A 27011-nucleotide genomic window follows, 5' to 3' on the forward strand; every position below is an offset into this window, starting at 1 on the left:
TTACTGCTTTAGAAGGATGATTTCTTAAAATACGAGCAAATCGGTTAAAATAAAAAAAGAAACATGGGAACTGTAAAAGTGAATAACAACTATGAACTGAAGAAGATGGATTTGATAGCAGTGAATTAAGTAGGAGCCAGGAATTGCATAAGACTGGTAAAAAATGTTAAGAACAGGAAATCTATGTACAGCAAAAAAGCAAGGCATTTTCAAGAACGTTAGAAAGAACAGGATATTAACAACAGAAATTAGTATACTATCAATGATGCAGAAAAAATATTTATTTGGGGAGAAAATTCGTGTGATGGAAATAGAGCATGCAGTGATAATAGAACACTTCATTTCAGCAGAAACTCACAAGGATGTTAAACAACAACTACCAAAGTTATGGTTTTTCTTCTTACAGTTGATGCAGATAATCTGTATTTGATGATTTTTTTCTAAAGTAACCTGTGGGGTAAAATTGGCATTTTTTCAAAAGGTATGAGCACAAGAAGATCCAAAGGATGGCCAGAAAGCTACAATGTGTCAATATTTAAATGCAGTAAGCTGAAAGACTGGGTATTTAGGATACATTATCTCAGATAAAAAATACTGGACTACGTCAAGAGGAGTCAACTAACAGTTAAAGGAAGGCCACGGCAATTAATGCCACTTAGCATTAGATTACAGAAAGAGAGATCATCAAACTGTCTTGACCTCTTTTCTCGTGCAGTTACAGGTTTGACTGATAAAAATAATAGTGCAGAAATAGACGGCTATGTGCACTGCGAGACTGTATCCCCATGACATGATTGAAGAAAATAGAGCAATGCAAAAATCAACATGGCACATATTTAAATGGGTTAGAAAGTGGGTAATTATAGAGATCACATTGTTAATGTAGATGCAGAGTCTTCATGGAGTATCTTTCTAGAGGGGTCTTGTAAGGATCTCTTCTTATCTGTGCTAATTAGCACTTATTGCTGCCTGGTGAGAAAGCACATGTAGTCGTTACTTGTAAGGAATACAGGCTGAGAGACGGAGACGAGTCATTGTTCCAGAGTGAGGGAGGTTTTCTAGAAGTAGGTATGAGCAAACACTGTCTCTACATGGTGAGAGATCGTGTCATACGTTTGTGATCAAAGAAGGTAGGCTGTGCTTATGTGGTGTGGGCTTCTCTCCTGGGCAACAGTAAAGTCTGAAAAAGGTTTGAAACGTGATTTTGCAGTATCGATGCTGTAGCTATGGCTTACAGAATGCAATGTTTCTTGGATAAACAAACAGAAAAATAAGAGTATATGGTTTATAGATGGGTGGTAGAACTACTAAGTGAACGGTCTCTCCAGTTCTAACACTTATGCTTCAAAAGGCTATTGGAAAACCTGCAGTGACTCAGGAAAATGCCTGAAGGCTGCAAAACATGGCCTGTATTGAGAAATTTGGAAAGTCACTTTAGTTTATCAAGGGGAAGATTATAGGGAAAATTCCTTATAGTCAAAGTACTGACAATGGAGAGAGAAATTTGATGAGTATTTTCTAAAAGGTGGCATTTTTTTAGTTCAATCGCAAAGCAGTCTCCAGGGGTCTTCTGGCTCTTGCTATGAGAGACTACTGTTACCTCCTAGATTACTTTTTCTTAAGTTTCCATTCAACTCTGTCAAAAGGGTAACTAAGCAAACTATTTCTTTTCAGTGTTTGAGAACACTGGTTGGGCACACAGGCGGAGTCTGGTCATCACAGATGAGGGACAATATCATCATCAGTGGCTCTACAGACCGAACGTTGAAAGTCTGGAATGCTGAGACTGGAGAATGCATACACACCTTGTACGGACACACCTCCACCGTGCGCTGCATGCATCTCCATGAGAAAAGGTAAGGCTCTGTCCAAAGCTACAGCCACAGTTTGGCTGGTAATAGACACTTGTGTTCACAGAAAATGCCTGTTAAACTTCGGTACCTCATCCAACATTGAGTGAAATACAAACGAGGTGAAGCATTCACACTAAACTACATAAATCAACACAAGGGAGGAGATGATTAATAGCAGCAAAAGCACAAGAGTACTAACTAAAGAACAGAAAATTGAGTCATGTACTTTATAAAGAAGTCACATTCTACGTTATTTCAAAACTAATTCTTTGTTATGCTGTGATCCAGTCTCCCACACTCTGAATAATTTCTCCTTTTTGTCAATGTTACAAACTTTTACTCATTTTACAGAATGACTTTTTAAGTATTGTCACGGCAGTGTTTTATTAAAATTTTAACTGATTATATCATAATTTCTGCAATAGTAAACCATGTCTTGATTCAACGAACATTGGCAAAGCTCTTTTACTTGGCTGCGGTGTGGAGCTGTTGACAGCGTGCCTGTTAGTTGCATTTTTTCATTTTTTGAAGAATTATGAGGTTTTTCTGTATTAATTCCATAATACTAATTCCTTCTCATTTCTGTTGTTGCCTAAAAAAGCTTTTAAAAGTATAAACTGAAAAAAAATCAAGCAAAATCACTGTTACTTTACTAAAATAAAAACTTCTAAAGATCTTAGTTTAATTATTATAATTAGTTCACTCAGTCATTAAAACAGAATGCTCATAGCACTGGCTTGAGCTCAGCATATTCATAAGCTTTCATAGATAGATATATCTAACAGTCCACGTAATTTCTCATGGCATCGTTTTGCTGTTCAGGAATGAAGTGCCTTTTTAAATACTGATTGCTAATTACATCAAATAGACAGATCCTGAGGAGGTGAGTAGAGCAAGGAAGAAAAACACTCAAGTCATTAGCGACCCTAATAAAATGTCATCCCAACCAGATCTTTGGTGGCTAGTGGACTAATGCTATCTAATGTCCCAAATTAAAACTCATAACTGATTTATACCCAAGTCTAATTATTCTAATACTTTTATGTCCGATGCTAAGTACAGGAGGGGTTTTCTTGTTCCTCCAGAGTGGTCAGTGGTTCTCGAGATGCTACACTGAGAGTTTGGGACATAGAGACGGGCCAGTGTTTACACGTTCTGATGGGCCACGTAGCTGCAGTTCGGTGCGTTCAATATGATGGCAGGAGGGTTGTAAGTGGTGCATATGATTTTATGGTCAAAGTGTGGGATCCGGAGACAGAGACCTGTCTGCACACGCTGCAAGGGCATACTAACAGAGTCTACTCATTACAGGTATGTGATTTTCATCTGCCGCTCTAGTTTCCTTAAGTAACATTTAAAGTTGGTTTATTTCACCTTGTTTATTGAATTGTGGATACCTACTCCAAAATTATACAGGCCACAAGAATATAGAGGCATCTGCGATATCTCCCCTCTTCCATTTTGTTACAGTAGTTACATGTCGTCTTAATTTAGAGACTGAGATTTTTTTAGAGGAGCTTTTTTTTTAAAGCACCCAGTACAATGAAGCCCAAATCTCTATACCAGCAAGTTAAGTAGTTTTCTGGGTTGTTGAGTTGGGGTTTTTTTGAAATCTTGCATGTATTTTGGAGCTATGGTTTTGGCTTCCCTGAAGAAATTCTGATGTTACTATTTTAAAGAAATCAGATGATACAGTAATTGAAAATGTGCTAAAAAACCCAACTGGATTAATGTTCTCTATTATGCAGAACCGTTTATCTGTATTTTGTAGTCCCATCTTCCAGTCCCAAACTGTAACTCACAGTAAGGCTGAACCTAAAATTTTAATGCCCTGATGTAAATTTCCAGCCTTCTACTTCCTCTTCTCTGGGCAGAGGCCAGATCTGCAACTGTGAGGCTTTGTCAACAGAGACATGTTACTGTAGATGCAGGTTATTATGGTACTGCTCTGTGGCATGGCTCCGTTGCCTACTAGTCACCTGACTGCTCATCAGAACCATGCTGGCAAAGATATACATAGGCCTCATGCAGGCTCTTCTTACCTTTTCCAACCCAAAAGATCATCTTGCTCATTCACAGAGTCAAAGCATCACTTCCAGGCGCTGAAAGGCGAAAGAAATTAATTTCATGCTTGTGCCTGTTGTCACCACAATCTGGCAGGACTTAAAAAAGAAATTAACAAAGACAGTTCAAAATCAGGAAATTGCATTCAGCATGTAACTACTCTGGTTTGTGGCTCGGAAAGCGAAGCTCAGTGCTAGAGACATTTTTCATAAATGCTTTCATCATGAGGTATCTCTCACCATAATAGACTAAATATGAACAAAATACCTAAATGGCTTCCTTTCCCAAAATATGTAGTAAAATTTATCAGAAATCTCCAGTTTGTCTCTTACATTCATATGCTGAGGAGGATTCTCTAGACAAGCAGCAAACAAATTAAAACGCTGTACTACCTACCTGTCTCTTAAAAATATTCCAAAGGTTGTATTTCATCTAGGGCAGTTTGGGAACAGTGTGTTATTCTGCCCTATCTTCACTGGTGGCTCTTGTTTTGGCCTATGAATATTCATGTCTTGCTCTGATACTGTAGTAATAACAGATCAAATAATTGGGTTATGTTACACACCAATACTATTTACCCTGTAAATGGAACTTGGTATTGTAAAACAAATTTCTGGGAGGCAGGAGGCTACAGGTGCTTACAGTTTTAGGACAGAAAGATTCTTTAAAATTGCATGGTGAGCTCCTGCCCTTTGGCCTGAAATAGCCCCAAACAGCAGAACTCCCATAAATAGAATAATCAGGCTGAATAACCAGCCTGTCCTCCCATCCCCACTCCATGGCAGGTTCTATTATACCTCAGTATTTCCCCATCTGTAGACCCTCTAACATTTTCCAGACATCCTTATGCAGCAGTTGAAGGCTACTGACCATGTTGTGTTTTCTTACTCTTTCTTAGCTGCCTTTGAAGTAATCCACGGATTCTCAGGGTTCATGGATAACAGCTCAACCACTAATCCAAACCATTGTCTGTTTGACTATAGCAGTATCAGAGTAAAGTTTTTCTTGACGCCCAGCCTTAAAGCTCTCTGTCTGAATACCTCATGTACATGGAATACAATTAATTTGCAGGAAAGGGGGAGAAGAACTCAAAATTTGTTACATCTGGTTTAGTTCTGTTTAGGAAAGAAAAATGTTCTGTAGTGTTTCCACCCAACAAGTCTGTTGGGCTACTTAGCACTCCTGATCCTTTTATCTGAAATAAAATTATTTCACATCCTCTTTTGAAAGCAGGGTGCCCAAAACAGGATGGAAGATTCCAGTCAAAGTCTTGTCAATGCTTACTAGAAGTGAAAAGTTATTTTACATGCCTTATATAGCATACCCCTATTTCAGATACCAGAGTGGGGGGTTTTTTTAGTATATTTTCACTGGAAATGCAATGTATACAGCAGATAAGCAGTCTCTATGTGTCAGTCGCTATCTACATTCTTTTGAACCTAGGTGCCATGCTCAACCATGTTTGATCATAGAGATCTACGATGTTAGTTTTCTGCAGGTTTTATAACGACAAGCAGTCTCAGATAGTTGACGTCCCTTAATTGCGTTCTTTCTTCACCGTTATTAGATACCAGTCAGTCCACATGGACAAGTTGTGTCGGATTGCCCTAGCTGTAACAAAGACTCCTGCCCAGCCTTTATTCTCCCAGGCTGCAGCTGTACTTTCATTCATTGCCTGCCAAGCTCAGATCTTCACAATTTTCTCTTGACTTTTACACTCTTTGCTTTGGGTCAGTTGTACCATTTCAAATGTCACCCAAATCCTAATGAAAATACTAAATGCCAGACACACAAACACACACACACGCACACACACCCACCCCCACCCCCTGGAACTCTTTCTGATACTTGTAACCATGCTGTGAACAAAGTTCTGAATGGGATAGTATCCCTGTGTCAAATTCGCCCCCCTCTTTGTGAAAATACAACCAAGACATCTGCTGTTTCACATGGCGTTTTACTCTGTGACAGAAAAAAAATCATATTGGTTAAGATCATTTTCCCACAAATCTGTTTGCTGCTACTTACCACATTGCTAAGGGCTTACAACCAGATTGATTATTTGTTAGTTCCTTCTGGAAATTGAAGTTAGGCTGACCGATCCATAATTCCCCATCTCCCATCATCATCTCCTTCAATAAAGAAAGGAATTGTATTTGCCATCTGAAACCTTGTCTGCCTTCCATGGGTTCTCAAAGATAGCAGCAGATGCTCTGAGATTGTCTTAAAACAACTTGCCTTATGTGGGTTTTTTTCCCCATTCTAGCAAAAGCTTGTACTCAGTTGTCAGTGGTGTTAGTGCTGTGAGCCTACACTCAGATGGCTGAGGACTGAAGTAAAAAAAAAGTTAAATAGCTGGCCTCACTTGGTGTTTCCTTCCCACTGAGCATAAACGAGCTTTTTTATTTTGGCCTTCCTCTTGTTTGGTGGGTTTTTTGGTGTGGTGTTTTTTTGTTGTTTTTTTTTTTTTTTAACTGAATAGTATTTTATCATCCTTAACAGCTCTTGCTAGTTTTATCTTGTTTTGTGCCCTGCCTTTCTGATTTTGTCCCAGTGTGCTCTTTTAAACACATCTATTGATCTCGTTTCTACTTTTCGTACAATTCCTTGTGCTTTAGCCAAGTCAAGTGGGTCTTGGTAATTTACTACACTTCCTATCTTTCCTTCACACAAGGATAGTTTGTGTCTTTAAGAAAGTGCCAACTCTCCTGAACTCTTCTTTCCCTCAGAGAATAGATATATAAAAACCTCATGGGAAGGAAGTCTCAATTTATTGAAGTATTCCTCCTTGAAGCCCACTGGTTTTATTCTACTGCTGTTTTTCCCTCCTTTTTTGAGAATTCTGGACCCTTATGTCATTGTCACTCTCTCTCAAGTTACTTTCCACCTTTATATTCTCTACATGTTCAGTCCTCTTGGTCAAAAGTGTCTCATCTCTTAGCTGATTTCTCTCCATGTTCATGTTGTACGTCTTTTTATTTTATATATAAGACCAGAAAATCCAAGACTTTGGACATCCATGTTAGCCTGTATACCTTTCCCAACAATAACCAGGAAGTTAAAATTCCTAACTGCCCACAATTATGATTACAAAATGGCTAAACCCAGCATTTTTCCATTACATCCCTTCCATCTTCCTATGTTTTGGCTTCTGTGTAGATGATTCTGGATTACCATTGTTACCCTTCTCCAGCTTCAAGTCCCTCTGACTTGTGAAAAGCAGGTTTGGCTTGTTAACTTCTTCATTAGGAAAAGAACGTTCTCTTACTATTGCACACTGCAGTATAGTCAGGATTCTGTTGTGTTTAAAAGAGTTGTGTTACATTTAAAAGACCAGTGGTTCAGAGTCTTTCTCCTTGACCCATGTACCTCGTAGACCATGTCTACAGCAGGAAGTTACACTGACCATGAATCACCTGCTCCGATACCAAACGTGGCCATCTCTACTGAGACTGAATTCTTATTTTGTAATGCAGCTTCCGAATATATATAGTATCTAATGTTGCAGTTAGTGAATTAAATGCTTAATAGCCTTCTTCATACAGAGCATTGCAAGATCCTAATGTAATTGTTTGTAATAGATTTACCTTTCTTGTAGTTTGATGGTATCCATGTGGTGAGCGGATCTCTTGACACTTCCATCCGAGTTTGGGATGTGGAGACGGGCAACTGCATTCACACGCTAACAGGCCACCAGTCTCTCACAAGTGGAATGGAACTCAAGGACAATATACTTGTGTCTGGGAATGCCGATTCTACAGTCAAAATCTGGGACATTAAAACAGGACAATGTTTACAGACATTGCAAGGTGAGCTTAAACTACCTTCATGTAAATCAAGCTGCCTGCAGTAATCTACGTTGCAGATTCTATATAAAAAACTTTAAAAATTACATACAAAGAAACAAGCACAGACCACTTACAACTTAAAATATTTTTCTGATGACAGCTCTATGATCTTTCTCTGAATTAGAAGAACAAAATGTATTTAATCTAATCTATTCAAATCACTTGCCTATTATGGAAGGCAGATGGTCTGGACTGATAGCAATTTGCTACGGGTATATTAGCCTAATAAGCCACAGAAATATGTAGGAAATGACATCTCAAAACAGTCAGTCAACGTATTTATTTAGGGGTCACTTGGATGTTTCAAAGCCTACTGATTAATTGGATCGGGAGGCAAAGTACACTGTCTGTTGCAATAAATCAAGAGAAATGAGTGGAAGATGCTTCCTTTATTTCAGTAAGAAGAAAGATTTCCTTTTCCATTTTGACAGTTGCCACTCAGGCATTGTGCACACGAACACATTGTTTTGTTTCCCCACACAAAAAAGGTCTTATATCATTCCCATATATCATATGCAGCATCGCTGGCTGGAGCAGAAAATTAAATTTCACTGTAAAGCAAACTCTGCTGTTTTAACAGTATATATTTATACGTCAATATGTAACTGTCAATATTTACTGATAGGGTAATCTCATAATAACACTTCGAAGGGACTTGGAGACAAATGCTTACTTACAGCAGTCACCTCATTCTGGATGGTTAAGTTCATTTTCATGCATGTCCAAGTCCACACTTGCCCTACTGTTTGTATGCAACAAAACGAGATCACTGTAACAAAAAAGGAAGTATTGGGGAATTTTTCTATACCTGCATTCACTTTTTGAAAGCACAGCAAGGCTTCTGTACCTTTTAATGCACAAAAACTGAGTTAATGCATCTAGGTAGAAAAAGCTGTATGCAAATAGCTAAGGTATTTATTTTCTATGCAGTGCTGTCTGACATTGCTTTCTAATTACAAATAAAAATGCTTTGATTTACTGTTACAGGTCCCAACAAGCATCAGAGTGCTGTGACCTGTTTACAGTTCAACAAGAACTTTGTAATTACCAGCTCAGATGATGGGACTGTAAAACTTTGGGACTTGAAAACGGGTGAATTTATCCGAAATCTAGTCACATTGGAGAGCGGGGGAAGCGGAGGCGTCGTGTGGCGGATCAGAGCTTCTAACACAAAGCTAGTGTGTGCGGTTGGGAGCCGCAACGGGACTGAGGAAACAAAGCTGCTGGTGTTGGACTTTGACGTGGATATGAAGTGAAGGGCAGAAAGATGAATTTGTCCAAATGTGTAGACGATGTTCTCCTTTCCCTCCCCCTGAAAAAAAAAGAAAAAAGAAAAAAAAGAAAAAGGAAAAAAATCCCTTGTCCTTGGTGGTGCAGGATGTTGGCTTGGGGCAACAGATCCTAAAGACCTACAGACTACGAAGGAGAAGACAAAGATGACAAACTATAACTGACAAGAGAGGCATTTGCTGTCTCGTCACATAAAAAGGCTACGCTTTTGACCGGGGCAGCTTTGCAAAAATACGACTATTTGAAATGAAACCAGGTGCAATTATTTCTTTACTTTCCTCCACCTGCTCCTTGAGCAATTTGGAGGTGGAAAAAAAAAAAAATTGTTACAGTTCTTGTCAATAGGTTATTTTACCATAAAGATCTTGAAAGAAGCTGCACAGGTGAGCCTGCTCGTGCACCCCTGGGTCCCGGCAGCCCCTCCGAGCAACATGCTCTCTCTCTTAGCCCTGCTCTGAGCAGGGGGTTGGACCGGACAACCTCCAGCGGTCCCTTCCAACCTCTATGAGCAGTCACTGGTTGACTTTCAAAAACTAGAGAGCATCTGCAATGAAAAAAAAAAAAAACCCAAACAAAAGTCCATTCCTGGTGTGGAAAAGCTAAAATATTACTGTGAATTGTTTTGTACAGTTTTATCAGAGCTTTTTCTTTTTTTTCTTTTATTCCTCTTTTTTTTTGCCAACCATTGCCAATGTCAATCACAGTATTAGCCTCTGTTTAATCTATTTACTGTTGCTTCCATCTACACTCTTCAACGCATAAGTTGCTCTGAGGTGGCAAGTTGTCCTGGGTTTTGAGTCCTCTGATGGATTTAATTCGCAATGCTGGTGCTAGAAGTAGGTCTTCAATTACGGGATTGTTGTCCCACCCCTGTACTGTATTCCCAGTGGCCAAACTTATTTATGCTGCTAAATGAAAGAAAGAAAAGCAAATTATTTTTTTTTATTTTTTTTTTCTGCTGTGACGTTTTAGTCCCAGACTGAATTCCAAATTTGCTCTAGTTTGGTTACAGAAAAAGACTTTTTGCCACTGAAACTTGAGCCAACTGTGCCTCTAAGAGGCTGAGAGTGGAAGAGTTTCAGACAATTAAGAGTGAAGTTTGCCTGCAAATAAAGAATTGAGTGTGTGTGCAAAGCTTATTTTCTTTTTTCTGGGCAAAAATTAAAACACATTCCTTAGAACAAAGCTATTGCAGCCTGTTCTGTGGGGAAATTTTTCTTTGTGAGGGCTGTGGTGAATGGAATGAACATACATAAAAAACTGACAAAATTTTTAAAAAATATTATAAAATACAAAAATGAAAATAAAGTTGCTGGTCAGTCTTAGTGTTTTACAGTATTTGAGAAAAAAAACAACTGTTACAGTTATTGCTGGGAGGAACTGACATAGCAAAAACTTATGTTTTTGTAAAGATGTCACATGCAAACAAAATGAGAAATGAAAGAGTCAAATGGTTTGCCTCATTCTCCAAGAGCCACAACTCAAGCTGAACTGTGAAAGTGGTTTAACACTGTATCCTAGGCGATCTTTTTTCCTCCTTTTTTTTTTGTTTTTGTTTTATTTATAGTCTGATTTAAAACAATCAGATTCCAGTTGGTTAATTTTAGTTATGTAACAACCTGACATGATGGAGGAAAACAACCTTTAAAGGGATTGTGTCTATGGTTTGATTCACTTAGAAATTTTATTTTCTTATAACTTAAGTGCAATAAAATGTGTTTTTTCATGTTAGTATGTCTGTCTTTTTTTTTTTTTTTCTATTTCTTGTTGTTAATTTAGTATCATATGTCCTACGAAGGGTAAAGCAGGTCAAGTTGCTCAGCTTACTGATAGATGATAAAATATGTCGCCGGACTTTTTATGTAACCCTTCCACAAACAGGTGCACAAGTGTCTTCCCCTTCAGTTGCCATACAGGATTTGTCACATGGGCTTTGACAAACATGCGGGAAAGCCATTAGCTTCCTGTCGCTAAGATCGTGTCAGGATTTGACTCTGGAGGGAGTTAGCTATAAAAAGCTGCTCAAGTACGTAAAACTTCTTCCGATAGCATCTTGTAACTGTATCTTAAATTGAAACTTGATGTTTATTATTTATGGATTTCAATCAATTGATTGCAGTCTGACAGCAGAGAATAAATCCATAAATACAACTAAAATCAAAGTTAGGATTGTAGGAGAGCTTGAAATAAAGCTTCTGAAGAAGAAAAAAAAAAACAACCCGCATCATTCCATATCAGTCCAACAGGAGTTTTATCAGTGCCCTGAAACCAAGGTAAGTCATCAGCTGTCTCAGAAACTTACCACTTGAGTGTCAGTTTCTCTCTCAAATCTCCTTGACCAAAATCATTGTTTTCTTCTGTGTAAGACTTCTGTCAGGGCATAGCACTTACTTGTTCATGACAAGTTTTCCCTGTAGAAAATTGTCATTAAAGAAAACCAAACCAAAACATTAGAAGAGAAAATACATGGATGGAAAAGAAAAATATTTTTATACTTCTACATCTATGACTATGTGCTATTCAAATGTCGTTCCAATCCCTACATTATGCAAAACAAGCAATGCTGAAGGATCACGCTTCCATCTGGCCTCTAGAGATTAAAAAGCCATACAAAATGACTGAGCAGCTACAAATTGTAAAAATCTGTTCACTGAGTTGGTGTTTAAGGGAAAAAAAATTGCAGCAAGCACTGACATACAAAAGCTATGATCGTCTTGGTATTTATGTAAAAACAATTAAAGAGCTAATCCTCTTCTAAAGTGACGGTGAAAGATTGCCAGGAATTCACATTGTTCTGCTGAGAACACAGGCCAGGACTCTCAGCCCCCCGATGACAAGAAGGTACGTCAGTCTGGGCTGAACTACTTGTGAGAGGGGATGGAAATAGAAGGGTAAAAATATGAATATTTAATGCAGGGAACAGAGCAATAGCTTTTAAGATTATGTAATTTTCTTCCACGATTTGTAGAAATTGCAACAACATGTTTTCAAAGAGCAAAGGCCCTGGCCTGGCGGTGCAGGAGTATGAGAGATTTCTGAGTAACATTACGCTGGAGGGCAGGAACACAAATCGGGGCAGAAGAGTGAAATGACAGAAGAGGAAGACTAACAAATCCAAATCAGTTCAAGCTGTGTTGAAGTACACTTTAAGCAGCCAATATGACCAGGAGCAAAATGTGCTTAACCAGAATTCAGAAGTTTTCCAGTTGATAGTGCAGTTCCAACACTATCTTATGTTCAAATTAATGCAGAATAACTTGAACACGTTAGGCAAACCACATTTAGAGCTTCCTTCATCCCAGATTTGGGTTAAAAAAAAAATTATTGGCTGCAAAGTCAAGATATGATAGACTGTCACATTAAATACAAAAACCAACACAGTACTTAAATACTACTTTTTTAAAAGGCTTTTCCCCTTCAATAAAACAACTTTACAAAGTTAATTGTATTCGCGCTCTAAAGACTTCCATTTTGTGAAAAGTCTGTTTAGGTTTGTAAGAGTTGATGTTTATGAGACATCTGAACAACATAGCTCAATAAGCAGAAATTTGTTAATTTAAGTGACAGCATTTCAAAAATGGGCCTGTAGTAAACACATGTGTAAGAAACTGTTCAAGCAGTTTTTCTTTACAGTCTCCTTATTACCCCCTTTATGCTGATGCACTCACCATAACATAGTCCACTTAGTATGAAGTCTTCAGTTTGGCAGCACATGCTCCAACTGAGACTGTTTAGGAAACATTTTCATTTTGTGTAATTAGATTTTGATTTTTAAGGTGGGTGGAGGTTTTGGTTTGTTTTTTTTTGAATGAAAACATTTAAGAATACTAGTATAAGACTGTAACTGCTTTATGCTCTTAATATGCAGGCACTTCTTGAATCTAGGGGCTTAGTCATCGTAGGCTATGTCAAAATATCTGCAGCTATCCTAGAGAGGTAATTGCACTAGTGTTTCTGGCATCTTACCCTCTTGTTTTAATGCTGATTCCCTTTTTTCTTGTTGTTTTAGCCCCAGAAAGAGCTTCCTCGTCTTCTCCTGTATCTGAAGCCAAGTCAACATTAAAAGATATTTTTTTTTAATAGGTACTATTCTTAGTGGACCTTGATTTTAGCTAACAAAAAGTCAGAACTAGTATTGCCACTTCTCCAAGAGCCTGTTCCTATGGTCTCCATTTACTTATTCAAGAAATAAGACCAGACATTTAACAGCTGTGTCTACACCAATTTGTAGTTCAGATCAGCAGCTCTCCCAACAGAGCACAGCGCTGCCTCAGAGTCCACAAACAGGATTCCTTCAGGGTGTAACTAAATCTGGAGCAGCTTTTCAGGAGCACACCCCAGGTACTCAAGCCACTAGTGGAGCGTGTGGGACCAAACCAGAGCTAGTCCAACACCTCAAAAATACATTCACGTGGACATTAGGTCCTCAGGACCAGCAAACTGGCACTACAGCTCTGCTCCTCCTGCACAGCACTAATTGCTACTGTGGGCGTAACTTTCAACAAACCCTCTCCCGCAGCACCCCTGGCTCCTGATTCATAATGGGCAACCAGCTCCCATCCAAACAGCTGCAACAGAAAAACAGAATCCGCCTCATACCACTACAGAGTTTTTGCCAGAGAAAAAAGTTCGGATGCCTTCAACTCTCAGCATGCTTATGGAGAGGTTCTTCTGATCGGCTTATGGTATGCAGTTTAAAAGAAATGCAAATCTCTATCAGTCTGGCCAAAATTTTCTACCAGCAAGTCAACACCTGAATCATTCAGAAAAAAAATAATGAAATTCTGTAATTAGATAGGCAAAAGAACCAGATTATAACAATAAAAAAGAAAAACCTGCCAGTAATTACTTGAGTCACTCTGACCAAACAACTGTTAATTACTTAAAGGGTAATATCCAAACATACTGACCACTGAATCTTTAATAAAAGTGGGATTATTTTCTTTCCATCTCCTGCCATTTTATCTATAACCTTGATCCCTGACATTGTGCAAAGATTCACATGCCGTGTGATGATGTTTAGTATTTTATGATGATATATGATGTTTATGATTATACATGCAGTATATGAGCTGTATGATATACACCAGGTTTTTCAAACTTCATCGAAAAATGGCATACACAATTTTTCAAACACCTCTTCAAGCATCAGCGCAGGTTTACAAATACAACAGATGTTTTAACATAAAAGCTGTTCCAGATCCCTTCTGAGATAGCTAGTCTGACAAACTAGGTGTCACCAAAAAGTCGGCAGCCAGTACAGGCTCTTGCTCCCTGTTCAGATTGCCAAATGGCCCAGCAGCTGTGGCGGTACTTCAGAGAAAAGAAATGGTGCATTGTGCTACCACGAGTACACGCTGCTGAGGGGAAATGCTGCAGCACTCTGCGTGACTGCCGTTGCCTAAGAACCAATGGCTTTATGCCCATGTATACTGCATTGCTCTAGCCCGGATGGGACATAAGAGTCCTATAAAATCGTAACTAAGCTAGGACAGAATCTCCCCACCAACTAGAGATGGCAGAAATCATTAATCACAGAGGTTGCCACTCAAGAGCTTGGTGGCATAGAAGAATCCAGCAGCGTTTCTAAACTACACACTGTACAGGACAACTGAGACTTGGCCAAAGGCATCCTCCAGCTCTCCTTTGTCCTCACCTCTGCCTTGCTTAGATCCAACCTCAACTACCTGATCCCTACTCACAAGCTGATTCTGTCCAACCCTACGTGGTAGCAATAGTTTTAGTGAAAGATTAGCCGAGCTCTTTGTCTTCTGCATCTCTGTGCTGCTGGAATCTATGCTGTACTTTCTGCCATGTTCTGCACAGGGACAGCACAACCTCAAGATGTGAAGATGAGAAGACATCATTCAGCCCAGAGCGAGAGATTTATCATCAGTGTTGCTAAAATGATTTCTACCCTGAGTCTAGACTGAAAATAATATTCTAGACCTGGTGCAATTAGGTAAGTTTCAAGTTGATTTCAATTCCTTATTTTTTCAGACACAAAGCTTTTAATGCCACAAACCTCATCTGGCGCCTGGGTCTCTTCATGCCTGCAGAACAGGCACATCCTAAGAAGCTTCACAGTTTAAGCAGGATCATGAGTCTTGTTGCCTGGAAGCTGGGAGAGGTCATGGTCTATGGACAGTGAAAAAACATGAAAGGTCTATGTGAGCTGCATCAGAAATGACCTATGAAATTCAGAGAAAGGCAGGTGCAATGAATCTGGGGCTTTTTCTGTCCAAGAGATCATAATTGTAAGTCCTACAATGGCTAGTGTGGGGTATTTGATCATCTTCACCAACAAAGCACAGGATTAAGCTTTCTTTATGAAGCGTTTAGTCTGGCTGCCCTGTAATTGAGGATACGACCAACCATGTTAGCTCTGACTCGCATGAACTTCTCTTACCTAGGGCGGGTTGTCTGATGGGAAGATGAATGAAATGCCCCTGGACCTCATTCTTCTGTCTGGCTCCTCACGTCAGCCAGCCAGATGTCTGAGATGCAGGTTTTGCAGGGTGCTTACAGTGCGCTATTCGAGAGTGCTTTGTTCTTTTAATTTAAAACAGGAAACATGGAATGTAGAAGATCCAAAAACTTCAAAGGCAGTTTCCATTGCCAAAGGAGTTGCACTCAAGTTCATTCTCTAGATTAAATATTCAAATCTGGCAGTGTGGGAAGATGCTCACACCTTCAAGAGGACTGACGATTTCTAAGGGATAGAGGGATTCAGATTAGTTGGCTGTAAATACCAGTGTGGTAAACTGAGCAGTACAACTGTTCCTAAATGGGAGTTTTATTTCAAGCTCCTCAGTTTTGAAATGAATTTCTAATAATACCACAGTTTCACAGATACACAAACAATATAAAGCATGTTTCCTTTACCCTGATATACAGAAGATCCGAGTACTCCATTCCCCTCTCTTTTCAAACTGTCATTTGCTTTTAAGTTTCCTGATGTATTTCATTGCTGATTTTAAATTTTCACATTATAGTTTGGAAAAAGGAAGAATTCAAAAGCTGCAGACTAGACAGGGGTCCAAAAATGTGCCTTCAGACAGTTTGCTGCTACTTGTCTGCTTTGGTGTTCCTCCTGTCAATTCTCAGTTGACAGGAGTGAATGTTTCAATTAACTAGCATACACATTTTCCCAAACAAACAAGTTTTATAGAAACATGTTATGTTGTTGTCCCCAGGGAAAAGTTTCTTGATTTTTTGCTGGTGTTTCTATTGCCCATTTAGCACATGCTTTAGGCATGCACTGGATGCTGTCTTTACCATTCTTCTGACTACTGCCGTGCTTCAAATACCGCATTTCATCCAAAACAATACAGTAACACAATGTTCCTTGTGTCCACCCTTCAGTCTCACATACATTTTTACATTTCAAAACCAGGTGACTGATCTGTCTGGATTCACCTGTTCACAGACAGTAATTTACCAGTAGAACCAGCTCTTGAGAGCTCACCGTTTATCACTGTTGGCCGTATGGCAGAATAAGGACAACCCAGGGCAGAGGAGCAATAAGATGGAGGAATGGTCTATGTGAGATATCACTAATGTGGCCATCTGTTAGTATAACTAAATGGGATACGGCTCCACTAAGCCCACAGGTCTCCAATTTGAGTTGAAAAATTGAAGATTACAGCCTATATTTTAAAAGGCTCAAACTACATATTCATTTCTATACTACACATTCACATCTTGAAACACTTCTGGTTTTACATATTTTAAAAAAGGCTTGACGACTGCATAATCCTTCTGTTTTCCTCTATTTGCTTCCCTCATTTTCTCTTTTCTTTGACAGTCACACTTCAGTTCCCTTATGTTTCACTTCCTCCTTTGTCCTGTTCCCTATGTTTTTCTTTTCGTGTTTTACCATTCATGTCCCTATTTTTCACATTTTTTTATCTTCTTCATCTTTCCCCATTCGCAGACTTCTCCTCCGCTCAAAACTGACATAGACAGCTTCTCTCTCTTCCTTCACCCCAAGATCTGAGTTGGCGAGCTAGAGTCTTTTTCACATCACTCTATAGATACAAGATATACAGGAGATACATAAGACCGATGAGAAGCAAATACAGAGCACTCAGAAAAACTCATTTATTTGTCTGCTTCAACATGAAAGATCTAATGTTTGTCTATCCACAGTCCACAAACAACTCAAATGGACCAACAGCAATAGGATCAGGCCCTCTAAGCACAGACTGGTCTACCACAAATTTCACAAACAACTAAGCAAGAAGCATTGCCTAATTTGATACTCATCAATTTTTCTCTCTTCTGCTTTCTGCCAAAAGATAGTATTTTCTTTAAAAATCATATGTTTTCTTGCTCCTTAGGAAATCTAGTGTATAAAGGCAAGTTTGAAAATATTCCTCATTACAAAACATGGGTGATACATGGTTTTCCAAATCTGTACAGAATTTGGAAATTACTTTTGGTGACACGCCTCTAGACAGATTCACCTCTGGACAAAAACTATCATCCCAACAGATGCCTGTTTCATAAAGCTCTGTATAAATAAGAATTTGAGGCTGTAAATGAACCTATATTCCAAACTTAACAACAGCAGCTGATAATTCCTTCCAGTACTACCAACACAGCGCAGCTGGGATAGCACAGTCTGTCAGGGTATGTTAGGAATAATATATAAACCACGTCTAAAACAATCTAGTGCGCATTGCTCACTAATTCTTAATATGCAGTGACAGCGTAAGCAATAAAAGCTCCAGAGCCAGCGTACGTTGTGACTGCATACCGGGTATACTACCCTGGCGCTGGTGAAATTTAACTGTTCTAGTGACACAATATATCCAATTGAAAAAAGCCAGGGATATCCAGCACTTCTCTGAGACTTGTCTTCTGTATAGTGTTAAACCAACATAACTTAATTCAAAAGGATAAAACAGCTATTAAGAAGGACACAAACTGTGCCCAAAGCAACAGAGCCACAGATAAGACATCCTCATCTTTGCAGAACAAAAAGCAGTAAAAACAAACAAACAAACCCCACACAACAACAACCACCCAAACAAAACTCAAACCCAAATCCCCCTATCTTTTATCTCCCTGCTTCATTTCAGCTTAATGATACTCTTAACAATTGCAGGTGACCTCCTCTCCTTGCAAATGCATTCCCACCCATATACAGCCCAAGTTCTGTGTATGCCATACTCATGGACTGTACAGCTGCATTTACCCGGTCAGAAAGATAAATAGGAATTGCCTCACAGTTTTGTTTTTATTTTTGCTCATTCTAGTCAAGCATTTTGCTCTTGCTTGTTGTTTTACAAACAGAACAGAACAGCAACTACGGTACTTCCCCACGGCTTGAACAAAGCTGACAACAGACGAGTGTTGCTGCTTATCCTTTCCAGGCTGAAGGATCGTTGGATCAGGGAAAATAAGTTAGAATTAGATAGAGTTTCAAAGTCCAAAAAGCAGGACACGTGACTAGCATTGTATCTCAAATGCCTGAGGTAAAGAAGCCTTCCCCGCTGACAACCGGACTAATACCCCGTACAGCTAACAGGAGCCACCACGTAGCGTACAAAGGCAGTAAACCTGACAGGAAAGGGAGCAGAAGCTCTTCCACAGACATAAGGAGTGCACCAGAGAAGAGGGGGGAGGCGGGGGGGAAAGCATGGGTCTAATATCAGCATATTCTGATTTGCTCTTGGAAAATCCACACAATACCCCCATTATGCAATCTGATTTATCAGACAGCACAACACAGACAAAATTGTTCTGACAGGAAGGCAAGAGTTCCTTTAATCTTCAACTCTCCAAACAAATTGTGCTCTCTAAGTAATACCTGAATCCAGTTATTTATACACACAAACCAGCACTTGAATTTTCTGCATCACAGAAGCGCCCTCTTCCCATACACCCGGCTAGAACGAGCACCCGCAGATGCACCTCCAGCCATCGACCCTTCCCTCCGGGCTGGCCACAGCCACCACACACCCAACAGACCCTCTATATAAAAGGATCTCTTTCTCCATGGCTGTTCTCTAAAAATTTGGAATATCGCCCATAAAGATTATCCTTCTTATCACTTTGGCTTTTGGTAAAAGCAATACAGGTGAGACAAAAGACGCTGCTTCATAGGCCTGAGAATGGAAGAATTGTTCTTTTACCTGTGTGATAAACAGGAAGAAATTATCTCAGTCATAAAGTAAATGAAGTGACAGTAGTAATACCTCACACTAAACCAAAATTTACCTTGCCTACATTTTAGGACACTTCCCCTGTACCTAGGTAAGAGGTAGAGAGACAACTGACTGTGCAGTTCATGCGGTATTTTTCCTTTCCAGGAGGGATGGCTATTTCAACCTGCTCTTCTTACAAAATGTAGAAAGCCTACTTTGAGTGTAACCCTTGTCTCTCTCTCTGCCAGCTCAGGATGTAAATTTTGCACTACTCTTGGAAAGCAACACGGGTTTTTGAGAACGGCTCCCGTTCAGAAGCCTTCTGTGGGATGCGGCATGTCTTCTGAGATCCATGTTTGGTAGCGAGAGCATCTCCTTGCCTAAGGTTCCATCTCTCATCTTCTTAGGCATTTTCCAGCATCCACCCAATGTGCATTAAACAGTGAGCAATTGAGAGTTCAAGCAAATGATATGGAGGCATGGATAATTAGCCCCTAGGAATGCATCCAGCTACAGTTATACTCCATGAAGGTTAGAGGCCTGATTCCTCCTCATTTAAATCTGATATTGAAGGGATTTATAGAGCTTTATCCAAGCTACTAATTTGCAATTTTACTGCAAACAATTTACAATCAAATGAAGTGAAAGCTAGAAGCAAACAGTACATTAATGACTTAATTTTCCTTTTGCATTTCTCTTCATTTTATCTTCCAGTGAAGACCAATCTTAAAAAATTGGATAATTGGCCAGTAAATAAATACAAACTTTTTTCTTTTAATTATTACTGCATAAAAGCTGAATTGCTGGTATGAACTACAGTGCTGTCTTCTGCTGAGGACAGTCCTGTATCACCAACCTCCAGCAACAGAAACTGGGAAAACATCACTATTTCTCAGACTGAAAATTCATGCTCTAACAAAGCAGTACAAAAAGTATCACAGTATCTGAACACAAAATTTAGTGTTCTGGGCTAGCAATATGCAATTTGTAAATTGTACAGCCATGTGTGCTACAAGAGGTTACTTAAAAATACAGTAACTATTCTGTCAAAAAGGAAGCGTGAATGTCAAAGCAGCTTTTGTAATACTCCACTGGAGCTTCATCTACACTAGGAGAGATCTAGGTGCAGCTAAATCAGTGAATTATTTTTTTCTTAGGTTTAGAAGCAGTCTAAAGGCACTGGCCAAGCACCAAAATTCAGTCTAGGGGAAGGAGCTAGGACAGGTTGTTGTTTCACAGGACAGTGGTCAGTTTGAGGCTTGCTCCTAGAAGAGACACCCTGCTGCCCCCTGGAACAGGCTCTAGTGCTGAGCTGACCTGCTGAGACAGTTGGAGAACTCACATTTTTATAAATAGTTCATTTTCCAGAGGTTTAGTGAGCTGAACTGGCTCAAGGGGGTCAGTTAGCTGCCAACACACAGGAAGCAAGTGGCCAGGAGCAAGGCAGGTCTGCCTCTTCCAGCGGCAGATAGCTGCTAAAACCTCAGGAGACACTGAGTCAGGCTAATATCTCAAAAGCTGTTGGGGAAAGCGGGGGTGCTGCACTCATCTCAACTCTTCTATTCCCACATCTCCTGTCTCACTTATTCTCATGCTCACCTGACACTCAGACCCCATTCAGAGATGCTTAAACCCCTTTCGCAGCTGTGAGCTGTCAGATCAGCTCAGGAGCTCAAACCACATCTTCTGACCAGCTTAAGCATCTCAGCAAACATCACCATAACACAGGACTAGACGGAACTGCTTTTCTTAAAGTGATATGAAATTTTGCCCTAACTTAAACATCCACGGCTAGGCAATAGCACCAACTCTGAACACCAAGCTACATACTGCTGTTAGATAAAGAAAGAAATCTTCTGAAGGAAATGTAATGGCTGGAGAGACCTTCTATGCCCAAGGTACCTTAGCCTGCACATCCTTCACACAACCTCTGCAGAGAAGAGGACTCGGGCACCTATACAGTAAACTTTCACACTCATCTCTGTGCCCAGTCCTGTTCATTTGCAGAATGCCACATGGGAAAGCAGGAGACTGCTGTAGGAGCAGAAACCCCACATGCTGCTAGAAGGTGTTCAACGTCTGGGGTGGAACCCACTGCTTTTGCCTCCAGGTATACCTGCACCATGTTTACTCATCATGAGCCCAAAAGAAATGCACAGGAAGAACCTGCAGTTACAGAGCTTGATTCCAGCATGGAGGAACAAGTCTGAGTCCTGCTTAAGATGTGAAATTGCAAGACGCTGAGACATAATTGGGCAGAAAGCTGGGCCTGGCCCAACTTGGCTGAATAAAGTAAATCAATATGCCATCAAGGAGAGTAATGCAGCAAGGTAAAAAGAAGTTTGGTTTGCAGAACACTCTCTCCAATGGTTTGAAAACGAAATGCTTTCTTCTTCTAGCTAAGCAAACACAGCACAAAACATTTCTCTGAACCAGAAGTGTATGACAGAAACCCAAGGTGCAATAAGCACTTTCCCGTAAGTGTCCTCCTAGGCTGACAAAAGAGGCAGCGAGAATCTGTACAGCTGAATCCAGCATTACTACCCACAAAGAAAACAGTTTCAGCCTGCTTCTTGCTTTCAAGAAAACAGTTTCTTGCTGGGCTGAGAAAAAGAAGGAAGAACTGAATTTGGATAACTTGAGCAAGACATTAAACATGACACCAGTGAGCAAAGAACAGACATCAATTCCAACATCCAAATACCTGCCAAACAGGTCAAATTATCTTCAGGACTGAATCACAGAATGGTTTGGGTTGGAAGGGACCTTTAAAGATCACCTAGTACAACCCCCCCTCCCATGGGCAGGGACATCTTACACCAGGTCACGTTCCTCAACACCCTGTCCAGCCTGACCTTGAAGACTTCCAATGAAGGTCCATCCACAACTTTTCTGGGCAACCTGCTCCAGTGTCTCACCACCATCATCATAAAAATGCCTTCCTTATGTCCAATCTAAATCTACCCTCTTTCAGTTTAAAACTGTTGCCCCTTGTCCTGTCACTACAGGCCTTGGTAAAAAGTCTCTCTTCATCTTTCTTATAAGCCTCCTTTATATATCTCACTAATGGTCTCACTGGAAAATGCTATAAGGAATAGGCTAAGGAAATGCAGACTGGGAAAATACCCTGCATGCCTAAGAGAAAAGACAAATGCCACACTGGACTTAGGAAGACAGCAATCTCAACCAGAGATAAAAAGAAGATACATCTTGAAAAACGTAAGAAAATGTATCAGATAGAAATTAAGAAAACAGACGTATTTCTCTATCATCTCATGTTCTGCAGGATCGTTCACCCTTGTACAAAAAGAGCAAAGTGAAAATAACTTGCAATAAGGCTAGCAGTGCTTGTACAATTACAAAGGGCTGCATGAGGTGCATGCCCTTGAGCTGAGGCCTATGCCCTCCTAAGAAGGAGTAGTCAGGGAGGCAGCAATGCCAATCATTAGCTCTCACCACAGAATACTTGGCAAAGACAGGGAGCAAAATGCAGTGGCAGTTTTAAATCAGCCTTTGCACTCTGCTGCCCACCCTGGAGCTGCTTTGTGGTGGTCCAATCTTCCAGCACAAGGCAGAGGAGCTGAAAGATGCCAACTGCCAGTGGCCCCAGGGCTCATTACAGCAGTCACAGGACACCATAGGTTTTCCTCAGGTGCAGAGATTACCCAGATACTCTTCTCTTCCCACCTTCCTTTCCTTGCAATCACCTTTGAATGCACAACCATTAACCTAAAAGCTTTCCACTACCCAATAAACGTTTCAATCATTTCTCTGTGCTGATGTGTCTGAAGAGTTTAAATTAGCTAACTTGCATTTTGGCACCAGAGCAGGGCAAAAAAACTTTCAGAAATGACCTGCGAAAGGTATTTGTGAAACACAAATTTGCCAACTGCTTTGGCAACAAATTACCAAATGAAAGATTAGGCTGCACAGGCAGAGGCATAAGTGGAAGACCTACACATACGTACAAGGAAAGGATCATTTCAGGACTATGCATTCGGTGCCAATCACCTTAATGTGGGAAAACAGTACAAGGATTCAGAGGGCAGACATCCAAAGACCCCAAGAGACCTAAAATGAAGAGGACATAAAAACAGCTTACATAAAATCTGCAGATAGTTGAAGATCTGAAGCTAGGAATTTTGTGGGTTAAAATAAAGAGAAAGATCTAAGCATACCAGGAAGAAATTAAGAAAAATCAGACCACTGGGATAAAGATGCTTCACAGTAAAATTTAATAGGCAGTGGAATGGTTTCCCAAAGCAAGCAGCTGAAGTTTGAAAAACCTTGGCTTTAAAAGTGCATCAGAAAAAATATCAGAATAGCAATTTAGATTTGAAACTTGGAAAACATGTAAGGCTGTAAATCATTGAGAATAGACACGTACATGCTTTTAAAGCCCTCCGCAAGGGAAGTATCTCACAGAGAATATGCCATGAGAAATACGGGTCTAAAGCTTTTCCCACTTGCAGTATGCAATTCTCTTTCCTTCCCCCGCCAAGCCAATATTGACTATTTCTGCCATGCAGCAAAGTGGGACATGTTCTAGTGATGTGCAATTACTCTTTGTAACGCAAACAGTATTTCCGACACGCTGCTGTAATCTCAGTGGTGGCCTCTAATGGAAGTTGTCTGCTTATTCCCATTTCCATTGGGATGGCAGCCTATGATGCAACTCCACTGTCAGTCTGGCCTAGGCTGTTCCCCTGAGACCCCAGAACCATTCAGTGTGTCGAAAAAGTCATTTTAAGAAACATAGAAACATAAGTACTTTATCCCTACTTGACTCTGTGCCAAGGGAGTTGCACAAAAACCTCGGGATGTTTCAGTGCTAAACATTATGTAACAGCTACTTTTCTCATTTAAAATCCTCAGTTGTTAAAAAACAAAACAAAACAAGCAAAACCCTCCTGATAGTTAGAAAATCTTCACTCTAATAGTCCAGAAACTGCCACAACATAATAAGATTTCTCAGTTTATCTTCATCTCTTTCAAAAGCAGAATTTTTGATCTTCAAGCAAACTTGGTTTCTTTTCTCCTTGTTTCTTATGTAATGGTGTAGTCAGACCTGTTCCCTTCTGAACCACTATTCTATGTCATTAAGAACAGCTACAGCTCTCTGCTATTGTAAGCACCAACATCCTTTAATCCCTTCATTAATTTAAATATATTCTAAAAGGCACTTAGCTCTCTACTGGGACTCCAAAACAACCGGTCTATTAGGAGAGTCGTATACAAGCTTCACTTTCTAAGTGCAAGACAACTGTTGCACTTATTCCCTGGAAGCATCAGTACTGGTGTATGTTTCTGCTGGGAGGCAAAAATACCGACCTTCTCTAGCTCAGCAGGAAGACCAACGGCTGCAAAAGGAAGAGCCCATCTCTCATGACTCATTTTTGGAAGAGATCCCACAGGTCTAGCGACATTGAAGTCTCTAAGTGCCAGTACAAAAAGCTGAACACATTTATTTTTTTAATGGAAGCCTGAAAAGGTTTCTGGAAAGTAAAGAAGTGTCACTTACAGAATATAGCCAAAAGTTCTCAGCCAAAGATCTCCAAAGGCTTTAAAGAAATACCAGTATTGTTATCCTCATTTTACAGATGGAAAAGTGAAAACATGGTAAGGTAATGCCAATGTCAGGGTTATCAATTCAACTCAGATTTCCTAGGATTGTTCACTGAGACACAAATCCATTCTTTATCCAAATGTATTTAACATGTAATGAAATACATTGCAACGAACTTGGCCTTGTTCTGAAAACATAAAAATTCTTATAAAATTGGTTTTGTCTGTACAAAAATCAAGATTATATGCACTGCTCTCCTTATTCTCTACTTAGTTTTGACTGAAGAGTGGTTAGAGAGAAAAAGTGAGCTTAGCAAAATGAAGCACATTACTTAAGGCTTGCACAATATAACCATACTTTAAATTCTAGGGTGAAATTTCTGACCTAACTGAAGCTCATACTGATTTCAGTGGGGCAAGGTTTTCACCCTGTAATGTGTGGTAAAAGGGAAGAAAGATAACTTTGTACAGGCACTTTAAAGAAGTACTACATTCAAAGGAGAGAAAAGTTAAGTCAATGAAGTATTTCATGTAAACTCGGTGAGCTCATTTCCCAGATGAGCCAGATATCTGCTGAGCTTGCCTTAAAGGGCAAAAAGTAAAGATGGCTTCACCTCCTAAATGTGGCCTGGGGCACAGTTAGGATGATTTACCTTAAGACAGTTTAAATGCTCTTGGCTTATTCTGACTGAAGATCATGTCTCCTGACAGCCAAAGATACTGAAGCACTGAGGTTAGGTCAGAACCCAGCCCCAAGACTCCAGAATAAAACAGAAAAGGCACATCACAAACATCTGAAAAGAACAACAGCCTTCATCTCAAAAAGCTATCAAAGAACAGCTTTGCTAAATAAGAGGGGGGCAGTAATAGTAATTAAAAAGAGTATATTAATTGAAAGGTTGACATTTTCTTGCACGCTGACACCTACAAGCAAATAATTACAAGGAAGCATAAGTAAAAAGTGTCAGCCTGATATAAGCAATGACAACAACCTTGTAGGCAAGAAAAGCTTTCAAGAAAAGTCTTCAAAAACTTGTGGAAGACAAAGAGATACTTAAGACTAGAAAGAGGCAGATACACAGAGTAGGAAAAGGAGAATAGAGAGAATCAGATTTCAGTGCACCTACCTGTAATTGCTGGCAAGGTTAGAGAACAACAAAGATTTAATCTACAGACATGGAGAAGATAGCATGGTGATCAGTAGCAGTCAACACAATGGACATCAATGCAAATGCGTATGACATTACTAGAAAAACTACCAATGATGCCCTACCCTACCTCATGCAACACTTCCATAGTGAACCAAAGGGAATGTGAGTAACATAAAGCAGGCACATTCCTAGTTGAAAACCTGTATTTGAAGGATAGCTACCACTAGCTTGTTGTCTTACTGAGACTCATAGCGTACAGTCATTTCATCAATGCCTTGGATCATGTAATACACTTGCTGCGTTTGCAGACCACATAAAGTTGCAAAGGGCAAAAACTGCTGGAGAACAGGATTAGAATCCCAAACAATCCTAAGAAAATGGAAAAGTGGTCTGAAATAAATAGGGTGTGCCTCAGTAAAGGCAAACGCTAAGTGTTATACTTCAGATCTTGTCAGCAATCTGAAGGTCACAACAATCAACTGCACAAATACTGGATGCAAAATGACTGGCTAGGAGACAGAAGAGGACCTGGAGGGTTAAAATGGCTCAGAAATCAAACATCAATCACACTGTCATGCTGCTGGAAGAAAAAAAATAACCCCCCCGAACATTACAGCGCTAAGAGCTAACAAAGCCTCCTCTGAAGTAGTTTGTTCAGTTTAGGACTCTACATTTCAAAAAATCCACTGACTGTACACCACTTAGCATTTAGAGGCAAGAAGATGAGGATGAGCAACATCTGCATAGAAGGCCCTTTGAGCAAACAAAGAATGAGAGGTGCTCCATCTGAGGAAGAGAGAGACCGAGAAGTTGGCTAACATGTATATGAAGTGTTGGTGCAAAGAGGAAGAAGTAAAATGTCCTCTATGTTCAGGGTATAAGAAACCACCAGTGAATTAAATATGCTGCTTAGGGATATTGCTTAATTTCCATAATGGAAATCTCTTTGAAAATGTTAGATAAACATTGGTAGCAATGTTTGAGGTACAGCTGAACTGCCCTGGAGATGGGGGTTAAACAGATAATCTTGAGGTCCCTATTTTACGTGATTTTTATGATAAACCCTAGTTTTTAGAACACTGCATA

General features: G+C 39.8%; 1 protein-coding gene and 2 long non-coding RNA genes across 12 annotated transcripts in view; 1 reads left to right on the forward strand and 2 right to left on the reverse strand.

Moving 5' to 3' along the window:
- Nucleotides 1–10780, forward strand: part of FBXW7 (F-box and WD repeat domain containing 7) — a 196339-nt gene extending 185559 nt beyond the window's left edge. For all 9 annotated transcript variants that reach the window (XM_075500473.1, XM_075500469.1, XM_075500472.1 and 6 more), the window contains 4 exons: nt 1675–1856; nt 2939–3164; nt 7516–7726; nt 8753–10780. In XM_075500473.1, the coding sequence (XP_075356588.1) occupies nt 1675–1856; nt 2939–3164; nt 7516–7726; nt 8753–9021 (888 nt within the window). In that variant the 3' untranslated portion in view covers nt 9022–10780. The remainder of the gene's footprint in view (nt 1–1674; nt 1857–2938; nt 3165–7515; nt 7727–8752) is intronic.
- On the reverse strand, nt 1850–7551 carry LOC142409207 (uncharacterized). The gene is made up of 3 exons (XR_012775538.1): nt 7505–7551; nt 3896–4015; nt 1850–1991 (listed from the first exon to the last, which is right to left on the reverse strand). It is a non-coding gene; the product is annotated as an uncharacterized LOC142409207 (long non-coding RNA).
- Nucleotides 10781–11026: 246 nt separating the features above from the next.
- On the reverse strand, nt 11027–15763 carry LOC142409208 (uncharacterized). Of its 2 annotated transcripts, XR_012775539.1 has the most exons (4): nt 15465–15763; nt 15081–15193; nt 13022–13097; nt 11027–11466 (listed from the first exon to the last, which is right to left on the reverse strand). It is a non-coding gene; the product is annotated as an uncharacterized LOC142409208 (long non-coding RNA). The 2 variants fall into 2 exon arrangements; XR_012775540.1 differs by lacking the exons at nt 11027–11466; nt 13022–13097 and adding an exon at nt 13782–13808.
- Nucleotides 15764–27011: the final 11248 nt, after the last annotated feature.

The sequence above is a fragment of the Mycteria americana genome, chromosome 4 (genome assembly GCF_035582795.1).
Source record: "Mycteria americana isolate JAX WOST 10 ecotype Jacksonville Zoo and Gardens chromosome 4, USCA_MyAme_1.0, whole genome shotgun sequence".
NCBI classification, from domain to species: Eukaryota; Metazoa; Chordata; class Aves; order Ciconiiformes; family Ciconiidae; genus Mycteria; species Mycteria americana.